Source organism: Nerophis ophidion, linkage group LG19 (assembly GCF_033978795.1).
Source record: "Nerophis ophidion isolate RoL-2023_Sa linkage group LG19, RoL_Noph_v1.0, whole genome shotgun sequence".
In the NCBI taxonomy this organism is placed as follows: Eukaryota; Metazoa; Chordata; class Actinopteri; order Syngnathiformes; family Syngnathidae; genus Nerophis; species Nerophis ophidion.
Genome location: NC_084629.1, coordinates 22,815,932 through 22,834,331, shown reverse-complemented (window position 1 = coordinate 22,834,331; position 18,400 = coordinate 22,815,932). Strand labels below are relative to the sequence as shown.

The window sequence follows — 18,400 nt, the reverse complement described above, 5'->3', positions numbered from 1 at the left end:
TATTGAACATTGAACTTTTTGACCAATTACATGGTTAGAATTGACATGATACATGGATGGACTATTGATGTGATGACCATTTCAGTGAAGTGAATTATATTTATATAGCGCTTTACATTCTGAAACCCATTTTCGACATCTTTGAGTTACTTTGGCAATGGGAGCAGGTGGGATAAGTGTCTTGCCCAAGGAAACAAGGACAGTGACTAAGATGCCAGACGTGGGGATTGAACCTGGAATCCTCAAGTTACTGACGCAGTTGCTCTACCAAATATGCCCCTCCGCCCCACACTTTGACATGATGGCTTTTAACATGTTGACCGTTGATATATTGAACACTGATATTTTCAAATGAAAAATGTTGGCCAATGAGACAATAACCATGTTGACTACATATTGAGCATCGACATTTTAATCATTGAAACTTTGAGCAATTACATGATGACCATCGACAGAAGGACAATGGACATATTAAACATTGATTTTTTTTTCATTAAACATTTTGAACAATTACATGGTGACTATTGACATGTTGACCTTTGACTAGATGTCCATTGACATGTTGACCATTGACATTGGGACCATTGACACATGGACAATGGACATGTTGACAATGGACATATTGAAAATTGATGTTTTGAAATAAAACATTTTGAACAATTACATGATGAATATTTGACTATAATCCATTGACATGTTGATCATTGATCTTGGGACCATTCATATTTTGAAATAAAAAAAATGTCTAATCACATATTGACCTTTCACATGTTCACCATTGATCCATTGACATGTTGACCATTGACATGATAACTTTTGGCATTGGGACTATTCTTAGTTTGAAATTAAAATATTGACCAATTACTTGATGACCACTGACGTATAGACCATAGACATATTTACCAATGGCATGTTGACCATTGACATGATGACTATTATCACAAGGACCATTGACGTTTTGTCTATTAGCGAACAAAAGAATATGATCACACATTTAAATTTTTATTTTTCCACGCAATCCTGAAAAAAACCCCATCATTTACAGTCGCATATGGCGTTGACAAAATGTATATACCAAAGAAAAAATCTAAGAACCATTATTTCTGATGTGATCATTCTAAATTATATTGATGTTTCAATAAGTTATTGCTTGGTTTATATGCTTTATGTGTCATGACGGGGACGGGGGGTCGCAACTTGCGGCGAGGTTGGTTCTCCCAGGATGCAAACTGACTTTTCTGGACAACCGTAGAAGGTACAAACATAATTTAATTTTAACACTTGAAAGTACTACAAAAACAATGAGCGCACAAGGCGGGGAACAAACTTAACGCAGGAACAAAACTAACACATGAACAGAATAAGGATATGAAACAAAACTACACTTACTGTGACGTGAAAAGCATGAAACTATGGCAAGAAGTGAGCAATCAGAAGTGTCAGGAGTGTGATGTCGCCAGGCCGACCGACAGAAAATGACAGGCTTAAATATTGATGTGGTGATTGAAAACAGGTGGGTTCAAATGAATCAGGTGCGTGAGTCGTGAGGACAGGTGAACTGATTGGTAGTCAAGGTGACAAAACAGGGAGTGAAAAACCAAGAACTGACAGAGTGCAAAAACCAAACAGAACATAGCCCAACCAAACATGATCACCAAACATGACATTATGGAATGATTAGGGGTGTAACGGTACACAAACATTTCGGTTTGGTACGTACCTCGGTTCAGAGGTCACGGTTCGGTTCATTTTCGGTACAGTAAGAAAACAACAAAATATAATTGTTTTGGTTATTTATTTGACAAATATGCAACATCTTTCACCAAAAATATTTTTCTTAGTGGATATTAGATGTGAAGTAATCAGAACCTTGGATAGGTCAATAATTCATAATAACATTGATTTTGGTTCAATATTTTGTTTTGAGCAATGACAGTTTGAATGAAAAAAAACAGCTTTGTTTTATTAGTCAATGTTGCAACTTTTTCTAAATTACATTTAGCCTTTAAGATTTTTTATTTCACTTTTGTTTATTTTAATAGTATTTTTAGAATGTGCCGTGGGCCTTTAAAACATTAGCTGTGGGCCGCATATGGCTTCCGGAACACACTTTTGACACCCCTGCTATAGATAATAAAAAATTAAATCTGATAAATCTATGGGTAAAAAGCAGAGCCTGGCGACGCATGCGTGTTTATCATAACTCTCTTGCTCTCTATGTCTCTGCCCCTCCCTCACGAATGCTGCTGCGTGCACAATTTGTTTAGTTTTTAAACCCTTCTTAACCCTGAACGTACATTAAAAATACATGCAACCCTAACTTAAAATGCCGGACATTTGAGGCATTTGAGAAACTCCACCCAGACAGCCCCGCAAAAGAGGACATATCCGGTGACCTAATTTTTCAACACCAGCCCTCGCGCTATTCCACTGATGGGGCCAATATCGCCTTCATTTTTGCTCTGCTCACCAGACCGGCACTCAAGACAGGCAGCCGTGGACAGAACCGTGGGCCTGAGCACGGACTACACTGCTTTCCGTGCTGAATTTCGGGCCGTCTTCGAACACCCCAAGGATGGGGGGGGACGAGGTGGGGCACCTACACTACACACATCCAGCAGGGACCACGCTCCGCCGCGGCCTACACCCTGGAGTTCAGGATCTTTGCTGCTGACAGTGGCTGGAACAACCGGGCGCTCCAGAGCGCGTTCCGTCGTGGCCTCTCGGAAGTGATTAAGAATGGACTGCTAAGGGACAGACCCACATCCTGCAGGGTCTCATCGAATTGGCTCTTCTATTCGATGAGACCCCTCAAGTCCGCGTCTCCCCCAGTCCACTGTCCCAGAACCCTTGTTCCTCAAGCCGATCTGGCGCTGATACCGACTTGCTACCACAACCTTGCCGATGTCACGACCCGAATAGGACTGTGGACACAGATGCAGGATTTCGGAAACAGATATTTATTCGGACAAAGGAAGGGGTCCAAAACGTGAGAAACAAAACAAGCTATCAAAACAGCGGACCCGAGGAACCTTTGCCAGAACATAGCCTATCTTCACAGTAAGCATCACGTCTGGCATTCCTCCCTCGTTCTTTGCTCGCCTTCTCTGTGTCTTTTCCGTGTTCCCGAGTTTATGTCCCTTGTGTCTTCCTCAGTGTCTTCCCCGTATCCTGTGGTCGAGTATTGCTTCTCAACTTCCATCCGGATTGATGACTGCCTTCCCCGATCTTCGACCTCTGCTTGGACACGGACATATTTGCCTCTCTCCAACCCTCGACTGCTTGCCTCTCCACAGACTGCCTCTTTGCCTTGCCCCCTTGGTTCGATGAAGAATTGATCCAACACGCACAGACAGCAACCCCTGGTAAAATTTATATTGTTAATTGAGCACATCGTCCTCACACATTCACTTGAAGTAGCATCTCTCAGTCGTCCTCAGACGAGTTTCCATCAGAGTCTCCAATCATTCCGGTGCTCCATACACCTGGCCAGTTCCGTGGACCTTTCAGCTCCCGCATCTTTCTTCAGGATGTGCCCGTACGTTAGCGCGGTACATCCTCGCGATCGATGCCCGTGCGTTGGTTCCCATAGAACCAGCCTGCTGGTCGGGGGCTCCCGATGTATGTGGCAGTGGCCGGCAAGCCTCATCCTCCTAGTTGTTACCTTCTTGCTGAGCCTCGGCAGTTGCCCATACAGTTCCTTGGTGGTGATGTGGATGCTCTGGTCCACATTGAGAACAGCTTGCATCATTCTGGTGTAGCATACACATCCTATACACTCATCAAAGGTTTAAATAAACCTGTTAAACCGCAGTACTGCCGTGGTGTCGTCTCCTTTCCTCCGCCGTACATAACAAAAATATTGGTATCGGGACAACCCTGATATATATACAGTATATATATAGTGGGGCAAAAAAGTATTTAGTCAGCCACCGATTGAGCAAGTTCTCCCACTTAAAATGATGACAGAGGTCTGTAATTTTCATCATAGGTACACTTCAACTGTAAGAGACAGAATGTGAAAAAAATTCCAGGAATTCACATTGTAGGAATTTTAAAGAATGTATTTGTAAATGATGGTGGAAAATAAGTTTTTGGTCAAACATTCAAAGCTCTCACTGATGGAAGGAGGTTTTGGCTCAAAATCTCACGATACATGACCCCATTCATTCTTTACTTAACACGGATCAATCCTCCTGTCCCCTTAGCAGAAAAACAGCCCCAAAGCATGATGTTTCCACCCCCATGCTTCACAGTAGGTGTGGTGTTCTTGGGATGCAACTCAGTATTCTTCTTCCTCCAAACACGACGAGTTGAGTTTATACCAAAATGGATACATGGATTATACAGCAGAGGATTGGGAGAATGTCATGTGGTCAGATGAAACCAAAATAGAACTTTTGAAGAATAATTATATTATATTCATCACCTAATTCAAACATGGACTTGATCATAGCTCAGATTCCTAATTTGGTTCAAATAACCCTATTGTTGGACTTTTTAATTTTTTTTAATTAACTTTTATGACGTTGTGTTTTATAACTGATTAACTTAAATTAGAGGAAAAAATCTTTATATTTTGCAAAATCCTAGGCCATGATCATAAGCCCCCTCTATACCTTGACAGTCAAAGAAATGCAAACACAAACGTAAATGCCAGGATAGTTTATTGAGGTGTATACAGGGTCAACAATCAAATTGTATGTTTATTTTTAAATCAATATACAGTGGTAATGTTGATTGTTTTAGTTGTTGCAAATTTGCCTGAAAGTTACATTAAAATGAATCACGCTTGTATATACACAGTTCAAAATATGTGAAAAAGTGTTTATTTAATCCTATCTTTTCTCCAAATCTCAGCAATGACTGATATTTTGTTCACTTCCTGCGTTTAAATTATAACATTTTACAATCAGGAGAAAAAAGAACAGAGGATGTGTGACAGTACGTGTATGAAGTGGAAAATAGTGTTAAATTACATTATTGAGTAAATAAATGTACAAATAACATTAAATGCTATTAATTTAAAAATAATTTTCACTTAAATTTCTTGGATTGGAAAGATTATGGATGCATGGATGATGAACAAATACATGAGTAAAAGTGACACGCTTTGTATAACGAACGTATCAATAAATGCAGTACCGTATTTTTCAGAGTATAAGTCGCTCCGGAGTATACGTCGCACCGGCCGAAAATGCATAATAAAGAAGGAAAAAAACATATATAAGTCGCACTGGAGTATAAGTCACATTTTTGGGGTAAATTTATTTAATAAAATCCAACACCAATAGAAATTTGAAAGGAAATGTAAAATAAATAAAGAATAGTGAACAACAGACTGAATAAGTGTACGTTATATGACGCATAAATAACCAACTGAGAAGGTGCCTGGTATGTTAACGTAACATATTATGGTAAGAGTCATTCAAATAACTATAACATATAGAACATGATATACGTTTATCAAACAATCTGTCACTCCTAATCGATAAATCCCATGAAACGGGTTCACAAACTAGGAATTTTACCTGGCGCTATCGTGCAACATAAAAGACATATAACACAGAATAGAATAATATGAGCTGTAAGTGAGCTATCAGATCTTGTTATTGTTCACGTGTCTGATGGCCGAGGGGAAAAAACTGTTCAGGTGGCGGGAGGTGTGGGTCTGGATGGACGGAAGTCTCCTGCCCGAGGGAAGAGGGGAGAATATTTTGTGTCCAGGGTGAAAAAAGTCAGCTGTGATCCGACCCACACGCCTGCTGGTCCTGGAGGAGAACAGGTCCTGGAGGGGTGGCAGTTTGCAGCCAATCATCTTCTCAGCAGCACCTACCATGCGCTGTGGCGCCGGGGAACCACACGGTGATGGAGGAGGTGAGGATGGACTGCTGAGTAGAACTGCACCAGCATCTCAGTCACTTCCGTGAATGAGATAAATAATATTATTTGATATTTTACGGTAATGTGTTAATAATTTCACACATAAGTCGCTCCGGAGTAAACTGTGATTTATAGTACAAAAAATATGGTATATAGATGAATAAATATCTTAATCAATATTGATTAAGAAATACAATTCAAGATATTAATTTACATGAAATAATTTGGTTCCTAGCTTCCTTTTCTCATATATAATTTTTTTACAACACCATATGATAATGTAAATGACTTTTTCCTAATGATTAAATGGAGAAAGAGAGACTTCACTGCAAACAAGAGTGATCATATTATTTTGTTTTCCGGGCAACTAAACAATCTTTTGATGTAATTCTTGATTTCTTTCATTTTCACTCCATATACGATTGGATTGAACAGAGGATTATACACCACAATTTGTAAAGTCATGACTAAACGTACAATTTTAGGAAAATCCGACTCCTTTCGAGCCATGATGATGTCAAAAAACCCTAAACAATAGGAGCTGAATAAAACCATCAAGTGAGGTATACATGTCTCTGCGGCCTTTTTCCTGACGTCCAAACAACTGTGATAAGTTATTATAAATATCTTCACGTACGTAAAAATGATGAAAAGAAAAGGAATGAGACAGAGATTGACTAAACTGACTAACCCCCACACGTTGAGAATGGGTGATGTCATGCAGTGAAGCTTGTAAACTGAATTGTTGCAAAAAAAACCTTCTAATGTAAGGTGACACAGTTTGTGGTTTGCCATGATTACTATTGACACAGAAAACTGGCAAAAAGGTAGTAACCAGGCCACAGTCAAGAGGACAATGACCTTTCGTGTCCCCATGATAGTTGGATAGTGCAGAGGTTTGCAGATAGACACATACCTGTCATAAGACATGGCTGACAGCAGTAAGATATCTGAACTGCCGAACACATAAAATACCAAAAACTGAAACATGCATGTGGAATAAGGAATGATCTGTTTTTGAGATAAGACATCAATGAAAAGTTTGGGGTAGAGAACAGTGCTGAACAAAACAGAGTTGAGTGACAAAGCCGCAATGAAAATGTACATAGGCTCATGAAGGTTCCTGTGGATGCAGATTAGACACATAATGGTACAATTAGTACAGAGGATGAGAATATATATTGTCAACAAGATGGCAAAGTACACATATCCATATTTGTCCACGTCTACATAACCACCAAGAGTTATATATGTTCCATTAAATTCCGCATCCATGACTCCAAAAAGAAAAGCAGTCTAGTAATTATTTTTATAAAACTTGTTCACCCTCCATGGATCTCATTAAGAGCTCCACCAAGCGCTGCCGTCATGTCAATAAGCTCCAAGTCTTCACGGTAATGTCGATGGAACGTGTTGTGAGCAGTCAATGCTGAGGAGAGTGAGAAGTCGTCCACCTGATAAGGATAACTTATCAAATGAAGACTGCCTATGATTGGCCTACAAGTTTAGGAGGCGTTTTCTAATCTTTTGAACCGTTACAATCATCGGACCAATCTCAACGGGCTTCTTCTTGTCTAATGTAAGGCCCACCAGTGGGCGGTCAGGAGGCCATTGCTCAATCAGAGTATTTTCCAGACCATAGGGCACACCGGATTATAAAGCGCACTGCCGATGAGCGGGTGCAGTCAGGTCTATTTTCATACAAAAGACGCACCAGATTATAGGGTGCATTAAAGGGCTCATGTTCTTATTTTTTTCTAAATGGAAAACACTTCCTTGTGGTCTACATCAGTGGTCCCCAACCACCGGGCCGCAGAAGAATTTTTTATTCATTTTTATTTAACAAGAAAAAAAAAAAAAAAAATATTAAATCAACATAAAAACAGAATATACACATACAATTAGTGCACCAACCACAAAAACCTCCCTTTTTCATGACAAAGAAAAAAAAAAAAAAAAAAGGATCGGTCCCCAACCACCGATTGGTACCGGGCCGCAGAAGAATTTTTTATTAATTTTAATTATTTTTTAATTAAAAAAAAAAAATATATATATATATATAGATTTTCTTTTAATTAAAACATAAAAAACACAAGATACACTTACAATTAGTGCACCCACTCAAAAAAAACTCAATTTTTCATGACAAAAACCTCCCTTTTTCATGACAAAGGGACAAATTATCAAGCGTTTGAGCAGCTACAAAAAGGTTGGGGACCACTGGTCTACATAATATGTAATGGTGGTTCTTTGGTCAAAATGTTGCATAGGTCAGTGGTCCCCAACCTTTTTGTAGCTGCGGATCGGTCAACGCTTGATAATTTGTCCCGCCGACCGGTGGGGGGAAAGGGGGGGGGGGGGGGGGGGAATTTATTTGTTTATTTATTTTTTTTGTCATGAAAAAGGGAGGTTTTGGGGGTTGGTGCACTAATTGTAAGTGTAGCTTGTGTTTTTTTTATGTTGATTTAATAAAAAATTAAAAAATTAAAAAAAATAATAAGAAATTCTTCTGCGGCCTGGTACCAATCGCCCGGTGGATGGGGACCACTGGCATAGGTTATGTTTTATGGATCATCTTCAAGCCACTTTCTGACAGTCGCTTCAGGTTGCGCCGTTTTGGGGGCGGTTTTATTTACGTGGCTCACTCGCAGCGTCTTTTCTCCGTCATTTTTGTTGTACTGGTGTAGCGTGCAATATAACATTTTGGTGTTGTTTATCTGAGTCATATTGCAGTCTACCTGTATCTCTTATGTGTGACTGCCATCATATTGCAGTATACACATATCTCTTATGTGTGACTGCCATCTACTGGTCAACCTTATCATTTCACTATCTACCAAATAAATGGTAAATGGGTTGTACTTTGACAGTATTTCCACGTTCGCCCACTCACACACACATTCACACACTGATGGCAGGAGCTGCCATGCAAGGCTCTCACCAGGACCCATTAGGAGCAAGGGTGAAGTGTCTTGCCCAAGGACACAATGTACGTGACTAGGATGGTAGAAGGTGGGGATTGAACCAGTAACCCTCAGATTGCTGGCACAGCCACTCTACCAACTTCGCCACGCAGTCCCCAAATAAATTAGCTTCAAGGTCAGTAAGCACAACCCAAATTATTCTGTACACTCGGCGCACCGGGGTATAAGGCGCACTGTCAATTTTTGAGAAAATGAAAGGATTTTAAGGGCGCCTTATAGTCCGAAAAATACGGTAGTGTTGGTAGCAAGTTTTCATTCTTAGTCATATAGTTGCCTCAAAGACAGGCAGAGAACTTAGCCCTAATATGAACAAAACAACTTTTCCTACCTTTTGGTACCTGCTGTCGTGAATTTGTGATCCATATAAGTCCCGACAATTAGAAATCAAACCGTGGAGGCGTTGCGGAGATATTTATGAAATAATCTTGCCTTAGTTCCAGCTTCCGCAAACCAGCTGTTTGAAATGTGCACAATTGGTGACGTCACACATTGTGAAAACTGTCAGCAGATTATCAATGTATGGTATATTTAGAGTTCTCGTAGGACGTGTTGAGACGCTGACTCAACACCAAGCCAAACCGAAGTCAATGATTACTTGTGACATTTCTTCATGTATGAACAATTCCAGTCTGGTTTCCGCCCCCTGCAAAGCAGTGAAACAACACTTGTAAAAAGCACAAACAATCTCCTCCTGGCAGCTGATTCTGGTATTCTCACTGTCCTAATCCTCTTCGATCTCACTGCAGCCTTTGATACCATTTCACACACTGTCCTCTTACATAGATTGCACAGTATTGGCATCACAAACACACACTTTCACTGGTTTAGATCATATCTCTCTGACCACACTCAGTTTGTTTAACTGCGTTCATTCAAATCCCCTCCGTCTCCCATTTCCTCTGGTGTGCCCCATGGCTCCGTTCTTGGTCCCCTGCTTTTTGTCATTTACATTCTTCCCCTTCATACATTTTCACTGTTATGCGGACAACACCCAGCTCTAAGTCTCAACCAAACCAAGTGCTTCTCTTCCTCCTTCCTTCCATCCTTACAGACTGCCTCAGTGAACTCAAGCAGTGGTTCTTATCCTAATTTACTTCAACTCAATAGTAATAAAACCGAAATCTTACTTGTAGGTACAAAATCTAAAACCAACAGCTTGTCCGTTACTCTTGGCAATTCCTCTTTCTCACCCTCCTCCCAAGTGAAGAGTCTAGGTGTCATCCTCGACAGCACTCTCTTTTCAAGCCCACATAAACAACATTACCCGGTCTGCTTACTTTCATCTACAAAACATTTATCAACTTCGCCCATCCCTTACGCCAGTGTTTTTCAACCACTGTGTGCCGCGGCACACTAGTGTGCCGTGAGATACAGTCTGATGTGCCGTGGGAGATTATGTAATTTCACCTAATTGGGTTGAAAATATTTTTTGCACCCAAATATTTGTAATCCGTAAATAATCTGCCGTTGTTGAGTGTCTGTACTGTCTGTAACCATGTTTTACTAATTACCTTGAATTGATTAACGTGGACCCCGACTTAAACAAGTTGAAAAACTTATTTCGGTGTTACCATTTATTGGTCAATTGTATGGAATATATGGAGTACTGTGCAATCTACTAAAAAAAAAGTCTCAATGAATCAATCAATCAAAACTCTTCCATATAAGTAGGTGGAAGCATGCAGACTTCAGCGTGTTGGTAAAAAGGTATCTAATGCTTTAACCAAAAATAGACAAAAGGTGAGTGCCCCTAAGAAGAGGCATTAAAGCTTAGGCACGGCTATGCAAAACAAAACTAACACTAAATTGGCTGCAAAGTAAACAAAACTCAAATTGCTGGACGACAGCAAAGACTTACAGTGTGTGGCGCAGACAGGGCGTCCGCAAAGTACATCCGTACATTACATGACAATCGACCGTGTCCTCACGAAGAAAAGCGTCCGCACAACTTAAACAGTCTTGATTGCGAAAACAATGCAGGTGTGGAGAATAGCGCTCAAGGCAGACATGAAACTGTAACAGAAAAAATACCAACAAAACAGAAAAAACACCAAAATAGGAAGGCAAGACGAGAACTAAAACAGTACACAAAGGAAAACAGCAAAAAAACTCAAAATAATTCAAGGCGTGATGTGACAGGTGGTGACAGTACACCTTTGAGACAAGAGCTATAGTGATGCATGCTTGGTTATGGTTTGAATTCATATCCAACAATTGCGAGAATTACTTTTTATTGTCGATATCGGCGACTGAGTTTTGTTTTTTAATGATTTCTACTTTGGGTGTACCTCAGATTTTTTTCAATGAAACAAATGTGCCTTGGCTCAAAAAAGGTTGAAAAACACTGCCTTACCCCACATACTGCTGCAATACTAGTCCATAGCCTTGTCACCTCTCGCCTGGACTACTGCAACTCTCTCCTGTTTGGTCTCTCTAACAAGTCACTTCACAAACTTTAGCTTCTCCAGAACTCTGCAGCCCGGATAATCACCAGAACCCCTTCAATACAGCACATCACCATTGTTCTGCAGCAACTCCACTGGCTACCCATCAAACAGTGCCCACTTTGAAATAATTATCCTCACTTTCAAAGCTATCCATAACCTTTCTCCGTCATTTCTCTCTGACCTGCTCCATGTCGCCACGTCCTCACATTCCCTATGATCCTCTTCATCCATCCATCTCACTGTCCCCTTATTTAAACTGTCCACCATGGGTACCCAAGATTTCAGCCGCTCAGCCCCTCATCTTTGGAACTCATTACCACCAGACCTTCGTAACTGAGACTCAATATCCCTCTTCAAATCAAGACGCAAAACACACCTCTTCCTGACTGCTTATTCATTGTATATCTTATCGATCTTTGTTGTTGTTTTTATCCAATTGATTTTATTGTTTTGATTTTGTACGGTGTCCTTTGGTGCCCAGAAAGGCACCTTATAAGTGAAATTTATAATTATTGTTATTATTATTATTATTATTTACATGACTGTGAAAAACTGAAAAAATAAAGAGAATAAGAGATTTTTGAACAATTTCCCTTGTAGATCAATAAAAGTTGTCTAAGATAAAAACATACTTATTGCCTCTGTATTTGTCTACTATTACATACAAAATGTAACTAATGTCCCAAAATGTCCAGGATAGGGAGACCCCCATCTGCCTGAACACATCTCTAATTCGACAATTCTTTTCAACATATCGACACTATTACTTTTTTAACATGTCTGACATGTTCGTAACTTGTTCAAGACAATTTACGGCATTGCTTCTATGCTGCTTTGTGTAGGATGGCCACAGAGTTTATTACAGAGGACAGCAACATGTATGACTTGCTTTCAGACAATTTCCGGAAGTCAACCAACAGGAAGTAATTTAGCTGACGTGACATCATCCAATTGCTGTTTATCGATTATAGCATACAAGAAATAAAAACAACTTTAGCTCAAAATCAAAGCATTGCAGTCACTATATATGTTTTTGCACATTGTATAAACAATACAAACGTATAATCAAGTCATTATGTAAAAAATATTAACAATTGACTTCAGGACAGCACAGTTTAAATGTACCCAAAGTGCCTTGCGCTCGTCCGCCATCGTAGTCTTGTCAGACTGGCTCGTACTTGCACATGCATGTACAAAGAACCACCAAAACATGTTATGTAGACCACAAAAAAGTGTTTTAAATGTGGAAAGAAAATAATGACATGACTCCTTTAAATCATCTGGGGCATGGAACCTCCTATTTGCATCCATCCATCCATCCATTTTTCTACCGCTTGTCCCGTTCGGGATCGCGGGGGGGCAATTTGCATATAAATGCAAAAAATTGATTAAAACAAATGGAACATTCCTGCAGAAATTTAGATGGGCCTGTTATTTCCGCTGTGTACGTCTGATTGAAGCTAAAGAGCGAGCATAAAACGTCAGCATAAAAATGTAGTATGTTTGTATGAAAGAGACATGTCTCACAATCCATTATTTTTTTGGTTAAAATGATTAAAAAAAAGAGCTAACATGCTAGCATAAGATGTTACCATGCTAATGTTAGCATACTAATATAGGAAAAGGTAGTATTCTTCTAAGATTGCGCCAAGTATCAGAAGCCATGATATTTAGGTTCAAATAGCTAGAATTCTAGCATAATCCGCATGATGACAAAGAACACGTTAATGTACTTCTAAGATGGCCCCAAAGTTAAAATATAGAAAAAAACTAGCTAAAAAGTTAACCTAAAAAATGTGCATGCTAATGTTATCTTGTTATAATGGGAACAGTTAATACCCTTGCAAAAGTATACTAAAAAAAGACATGTCTTAAAGGGGAACATTATCACCAGACCTATGTAAGCGTCAATATATACCTTGATGTTGCAGAAAAAAGACCATATATTTTTTTAACCGATTTCCGAACTCTAAATGGGTGAATTTTGGCGAATTGAGCGCCTTTCTGTTTAGCCCTCTTGAAGCGATGACGTCAGTACATGACGTTGCCTAGGTAAGAAAGCCGCCATTTTCATTTTCTCAAACATATTACAAACACCGGGTCTCAGCTCTGTTATTTTCCGTTTTTTCGACTATTTTTTGGAACCTTGGAGACATCATACCTCGTCGGTGTGTTGTCGGAGGGTGTAACAACACCAACAGGGAGGGATTCAAGTTGCACCACTGGCCCGAAGATGCGAAAGTGACAAGAAATCTACCGCCAGACCCCATCAAATGTGCCGGAGTGTCCGCACATTTTACCGGCGATGCTAAGGCAGACATGGCACAGAAATGTATGGATAACCTGCAGATGCATTCGCAACGATGAAGTCAACGAAATCACAAAGATGAGTTTTGTTGATGTTGTTGACTTATGTGCTAATCAGACATATTTGGTCATGGCGTGACTGCCAGCTAATCGATGCTAACATGCTATTTAGGCTATAGCTGTATGTACATTTGAAACTATATTACGTTACCTTCCACCCACATTTAATGCGAAAAAAACACTTACCAATCGAAGGATTTAAGTTGCTCCAGTGTCACAAGATGCGAAAGTCCTGATCGTTTGGTCCGCACATTTTACAGGCGATGCTAACGCAGCTATTCGGCCATTCTATGGCTATTAATAGCGTCAATAGCTATTCGCTCAATAGCTTCAGTTTCTTCTTCAATACTTTCATACTCCAACCATCCGTTTCAATACATGCGTAATCTGTTGAATCGCTCAAGCCGCTGAAATCCAAGTCTGAATCCGAGCTAATGTAGCTATATCTTGCTGTGCTATTTGCCATTGTTTGTTTACATTGGCAACACTGTATGACGTCACAGGAAAATGAACAGTGGCTTCGAGAGAGCGAAAATAAGGCACTTTAAAGCTTTTTTTAGGGATATTCCGGGACCGGTAAAATTTTGAAAAAAAATTCAAAAAATACAACAAGCCACTGGGAACTGATTTTTATTGTTTTTAACCCTTTTGAAATTGTGATAGTGTTCCCCTTTAAGGCCTGGGGGCCACATGTGGCCGTTAAGCTTTTCAATCTGGCCCACCGGACATTCCCAAATATATTTTTTTAGATCTTTAAGATAGAAAGTGTAGCTGCCATTATGATGTGCAGTGATGATTCCTAATGACCGTAAGTCTTCAACAGTACAAAGTATTTCAATGGTTGGAATGTGTTTTTGGGTGATATACCAGTCACTATGGTAATCTAATTAGGTACTATGGTAATCTAATTAGTTACTATTGTCATCTAACTAGTTACTATGGTAGTCTACGTCACAGCAGCTCAGACGAGCCGCCAAGTAGTGTGGGTGGTGAGCGTTTCCACGGACGCTGTAGAAGATTTTTACAACAAAGTTCTAAAGCTTAGTGATACATCAGGTTGTAAGTTAGTTTGTTTTGAACCCTTCACGTTCATATTTCACTGTTCGTTGCATTTCTGTTGCGTTTCACTTGATTGTAAAATATGTCGATCGAAAGGGGGTGTGACGTTCACATTTCGTCAATATTCAGTGTTTTATAGTTCATAAAAAAATTAAAAATTCCATTACGTTTTTGAAGGCGGTCTGTCACAACGTGTTTAGCATTCAATCAGACATTATTGAGTGGTTTTGTATCAGTGTTCCTAAAAACAGACACCTTTTTTTCTCTGAATGTGGCCCTCAAGTCAAAATAATTGCCCGGGCCTGGCGTAGACGATGGTTTGTCGTGATCCCAATATGCAGAGCACAGCGGTAGACAGCGTGCAGGTAACATGGTATGTAACGTTTAAACCAAAAATTAACAAAAGGCAAGTCCCACTAGGAAAAGGCACTGAAGCATAGGGATGGCTCTGCAAAACAAAAGGATTTTTGGTTACAAAGTACTGGTAGACAAAAACAGAATGCTGGTGGAGTTTCATTTTTTAACCTTTTCTGCTGGTGGTGTGCCTCCATATTTTTTTTTATGAAAAAAATGTGCCTTGGCTCAAGAAAGGCTGAAAAACACTGCATCATCAGGAAGGACGCCAAGGGAGAAGTTCAAATTACCTTTAAGATCAAACCGCGCGCGCGCGCACAGACACACGCGGTGACGCGCGCCATGCTTTGTGTTGACACGTCTTTTGCAAGACAACAGCGCCTCTCCGTGGGCACACACTGCAACACAACCCCTTAGGTACCGTGATTGTGATCTGGTTTCATGAAGCGATTTCACCCACGCCCCCAAAAATTATAATCTCGATTAGTTTTACTTAGTGAGTGGTTTCATAAAATATCATTCAAACTTAAAGAAAATTTAAGAAAACATTACAAACCGTCACAAACATCAGAAGATGAAACGATATTTTAATCACAGTCGACACGCAGCTTTGATTGAAAGGCCGCGTCACTGATTGGTCGGTGGACGTCACGTGGTTATAATGGTGTCCGTTTGGACTTCAAAATAAAAAAAAATGAGGGCAAGCAATCAGAAGTCTTTTTTTTTTTTTTTTTTTTGCATCATTTTATTCGAAAACAATTGTGTGTCGTGACACTTTTGCGAGTGGACTTCGCATCAAACACGCCCACGAGGTCCAGTACGGGCACAATGAAGATATTGCATGATAGCCTCATCACCATGGCAACGCCAGCCTCTACACCAGACCTGGGCAAATTAAGGCCAGGGGCGTCACTAGACCTAATACTGTACTGGGGCACACCTGGGGCACAAATAATTAATGCGAGCGTGCAAAGCGCGCAAGCAAAAACATTTTTAGCACTTATTTATCATAAAAAAATCATAAATAGTGCTTTAAACTATGAAATCATATCAGATTATGCTGTATGGATCTTTGATTAACCACCTGAAATTAATTTATGCATTTGACCTACTTGTGCACTTTTTTTACTCCAGACTTCTAAACTGCTACTGGTAAAAGCAAAAAGGAAGAGCAATGAATCTTTTTGAAATATATATTGCAGTAATCATCTGCAAATTTAACATCTACAAAAGTAAAACAAAAAATAAAGCACCCCTACATCTCTGGGTACTTTTATATTATTTAATTTCCATTTATGGCAATGTGGCAAATCCTATTTCAGATACACAAAACTATGAAATATACAGAAAACAATAAAGCCACAGTAGTAGAATAAATGAACAACTGTTGTGTGTCTGTTCAGGGAATCATTTTCTGAGAAGTAAACTGTAATGTCTCGTTTTAATTTTTGCAAAGTGCTCAATCACTCTGGACAGACATGGAAATATTACAGTAACTGTTATACAGTTGACTAGTGGTTCCCAACTGCTGGGTCGTGACATAAAAGTGGATTGTGTGTCATTTTCAGTGAGTCGCAGTAAGATGTGTGCATGAAAAAAAAAAGTTTAGGGAGAAAAAAATCAAATTGTGGCAACCAAACCAGATATTTTTAGCCATTTTTCTAGTGACTATTAGTGAGTATTTTAGCAAAAGGCAAACCGACTAACAAGTTGGAGGAGGACTCAGGACAGACATGGAAATGTATTTTTTTTTAAATCTAAATGGGGCAACGAAACCCAATATTTTCAGCAATCTTTCTGAAAACAAATATAGAAATGTTACTATTTTTTCTGGAAACAAAACCAGATGCTTTAGCTGTAGCTATTTTTCTGGTGACAAAACAAGATTATTTTAGTCAAAGTCACACCGATTAACAAGACATGTCTACTGTGCAATTTTTCTGTGAAATAAACTTGAATGATTTAAAAATTTGGCTCACGACTTGTTGATATGGAAAAATGTTTTTCTTCCTAAAGATAAACCATTTGAGAAGCACTCAACTCACACATGCTTACTCCAAATCATCATTGATGCAGAGGTCCTGAGCAGAACAAGCAGACAATAACCAACATTATGTTTCATGTTCATTGGAAATTCCCCGACAGCTCGTACAGCAAATGAATATGTTTGTCTTGATACAAGGAATATTGTTAGCTAACTTAGCATCAACTTAAGACAATGATGTTGCCTATGGCTAGCTAGGACTTCACTTACATCTCTCATTCCTTGCTACTTCTTCCCTGCTGCGGGCGAATAACTTTCTAAAATCCATCTAGGAGTTACAGTTTGAGTCAAATCAAAATCAAAATAATGTAATTAACAAATTGTTGTTGGCTAACGTTACCTACCTCACGCAGTGATTCTCATTCTCTGTCTCTCTCTCTCTCTCTCAACTGAAGTCTGATCCAAATGTGAATAAATTACCATATTAATTAGCCATGTGCTCATTGTTACGTGGAGTGAATACAGTAGCAATCAATTACCATACTAAGTAGTATGTGCGCTGTTGTCTATGTTATGTAGACTTAAAACTCTGAAGTGTTTTTTTTTATTGGTGAAATTTTTACTGGGGCACTGCTGATCAACAGTGGGGCATGTGCCCCAGTGAAATATGTCTGGCGACGCCCCTGATTAAGGCCCGGGGGCCACATGCGGCCCGATGAGCTTTTCAATCTGGGCCGCCGGACATTCCCAAATATTTTTTGGGGATCTTTAAGATGGAATGTGTTGCTGCCATTATGATGTGTACTCATGTTTTCCAATGATCGTAAGTCTTCAACTATACTGTCTTTCAATGCTTGGAATCTGTATTATATACTAGTTACTATGGTCATCTAATGAGTTACTATGGTCATCTAATTAGTTACTTTGGTCACTTTGAGATATCTCAGATTGTAGGTGTTTTTTTTTTTTTTACCCTTTGCGTTCATATAATTCACAATGTTTGTCGCATTTTGGTTGTTTTTTGGTTGATTGTAAAATATGTTGTCAATATTCAGTGTTTTATCCTTCATAGTTAATGTTGTACATCCCACATTCTTTATTTTCATGTACATTCTGGGTGTCTCATTCAGTAAGAAAATGTCAAATTCTGTTGTTTTTTAAGGCGGTCTCTCATAATAACATTTTTAGCTTTCAATCATCATTGTGAGGTTTTGTATTTGTGTTCCTAAATATAGATATACCGGCCCCCAGATACAATTTTTTATTTAAATCTAATAATTGCCCAGGCCTGCTCCAGACGCACGAAGAGTCAAGCAGATGAT

At 39.3% G+C, this 18,400-nt stretch overlaps 1 protein-coding gene and 1 long non-coding RNA gene across 2 annotated transcripts in view; one reads left to right on the top strand and one right to left on the bottom strand.

Moving 5' to 3' along the window:
* Positions 1-3,813, top strand: part of LOC133538189 (uncharacterized) — a 34,903-nt gene extending 31,090 nt beyond the window's left edge. Inside the window, exon 2 of the long non-coding RNA XR_009802942.1 lies at positions 3,157-3,813. This is a non-coding gene — a long non-coding RNA (uncharacterized LOC133538189). The remainder of the gene's footprint in view (positions 1-3,156) is intronic.
* Positions 3,814-6,225: 2,412 nt separating this feature from the next.
* Positions 6,226-7,167, bottom strand: LOC133537845 (olfactory receptor-like protein DTMT). Its single transcript, XM_061878916.1, has one exon. The coding sequence runs from the start codon at positions 7,156-7,158 to the stop codon at positions 6,226-6,228; it is 933 nt and encodes a 310-aa protein (XP_061734900.1). The 5' UTR covers positions 7,159-7,167.
* Between the last annotated feature and the right edge of the window lie 11,233 nt (positions 7,168-18,400).

Excerpts from the sequence above, each read along its gene's own strand:
- LOC133537845 (XM_061878916.1), bottom strand. The coding sequence starts at position 7,158 with ATGGATGCGGAATTTAATGGAACATATATAACTCTTGGTGGTTATGTA.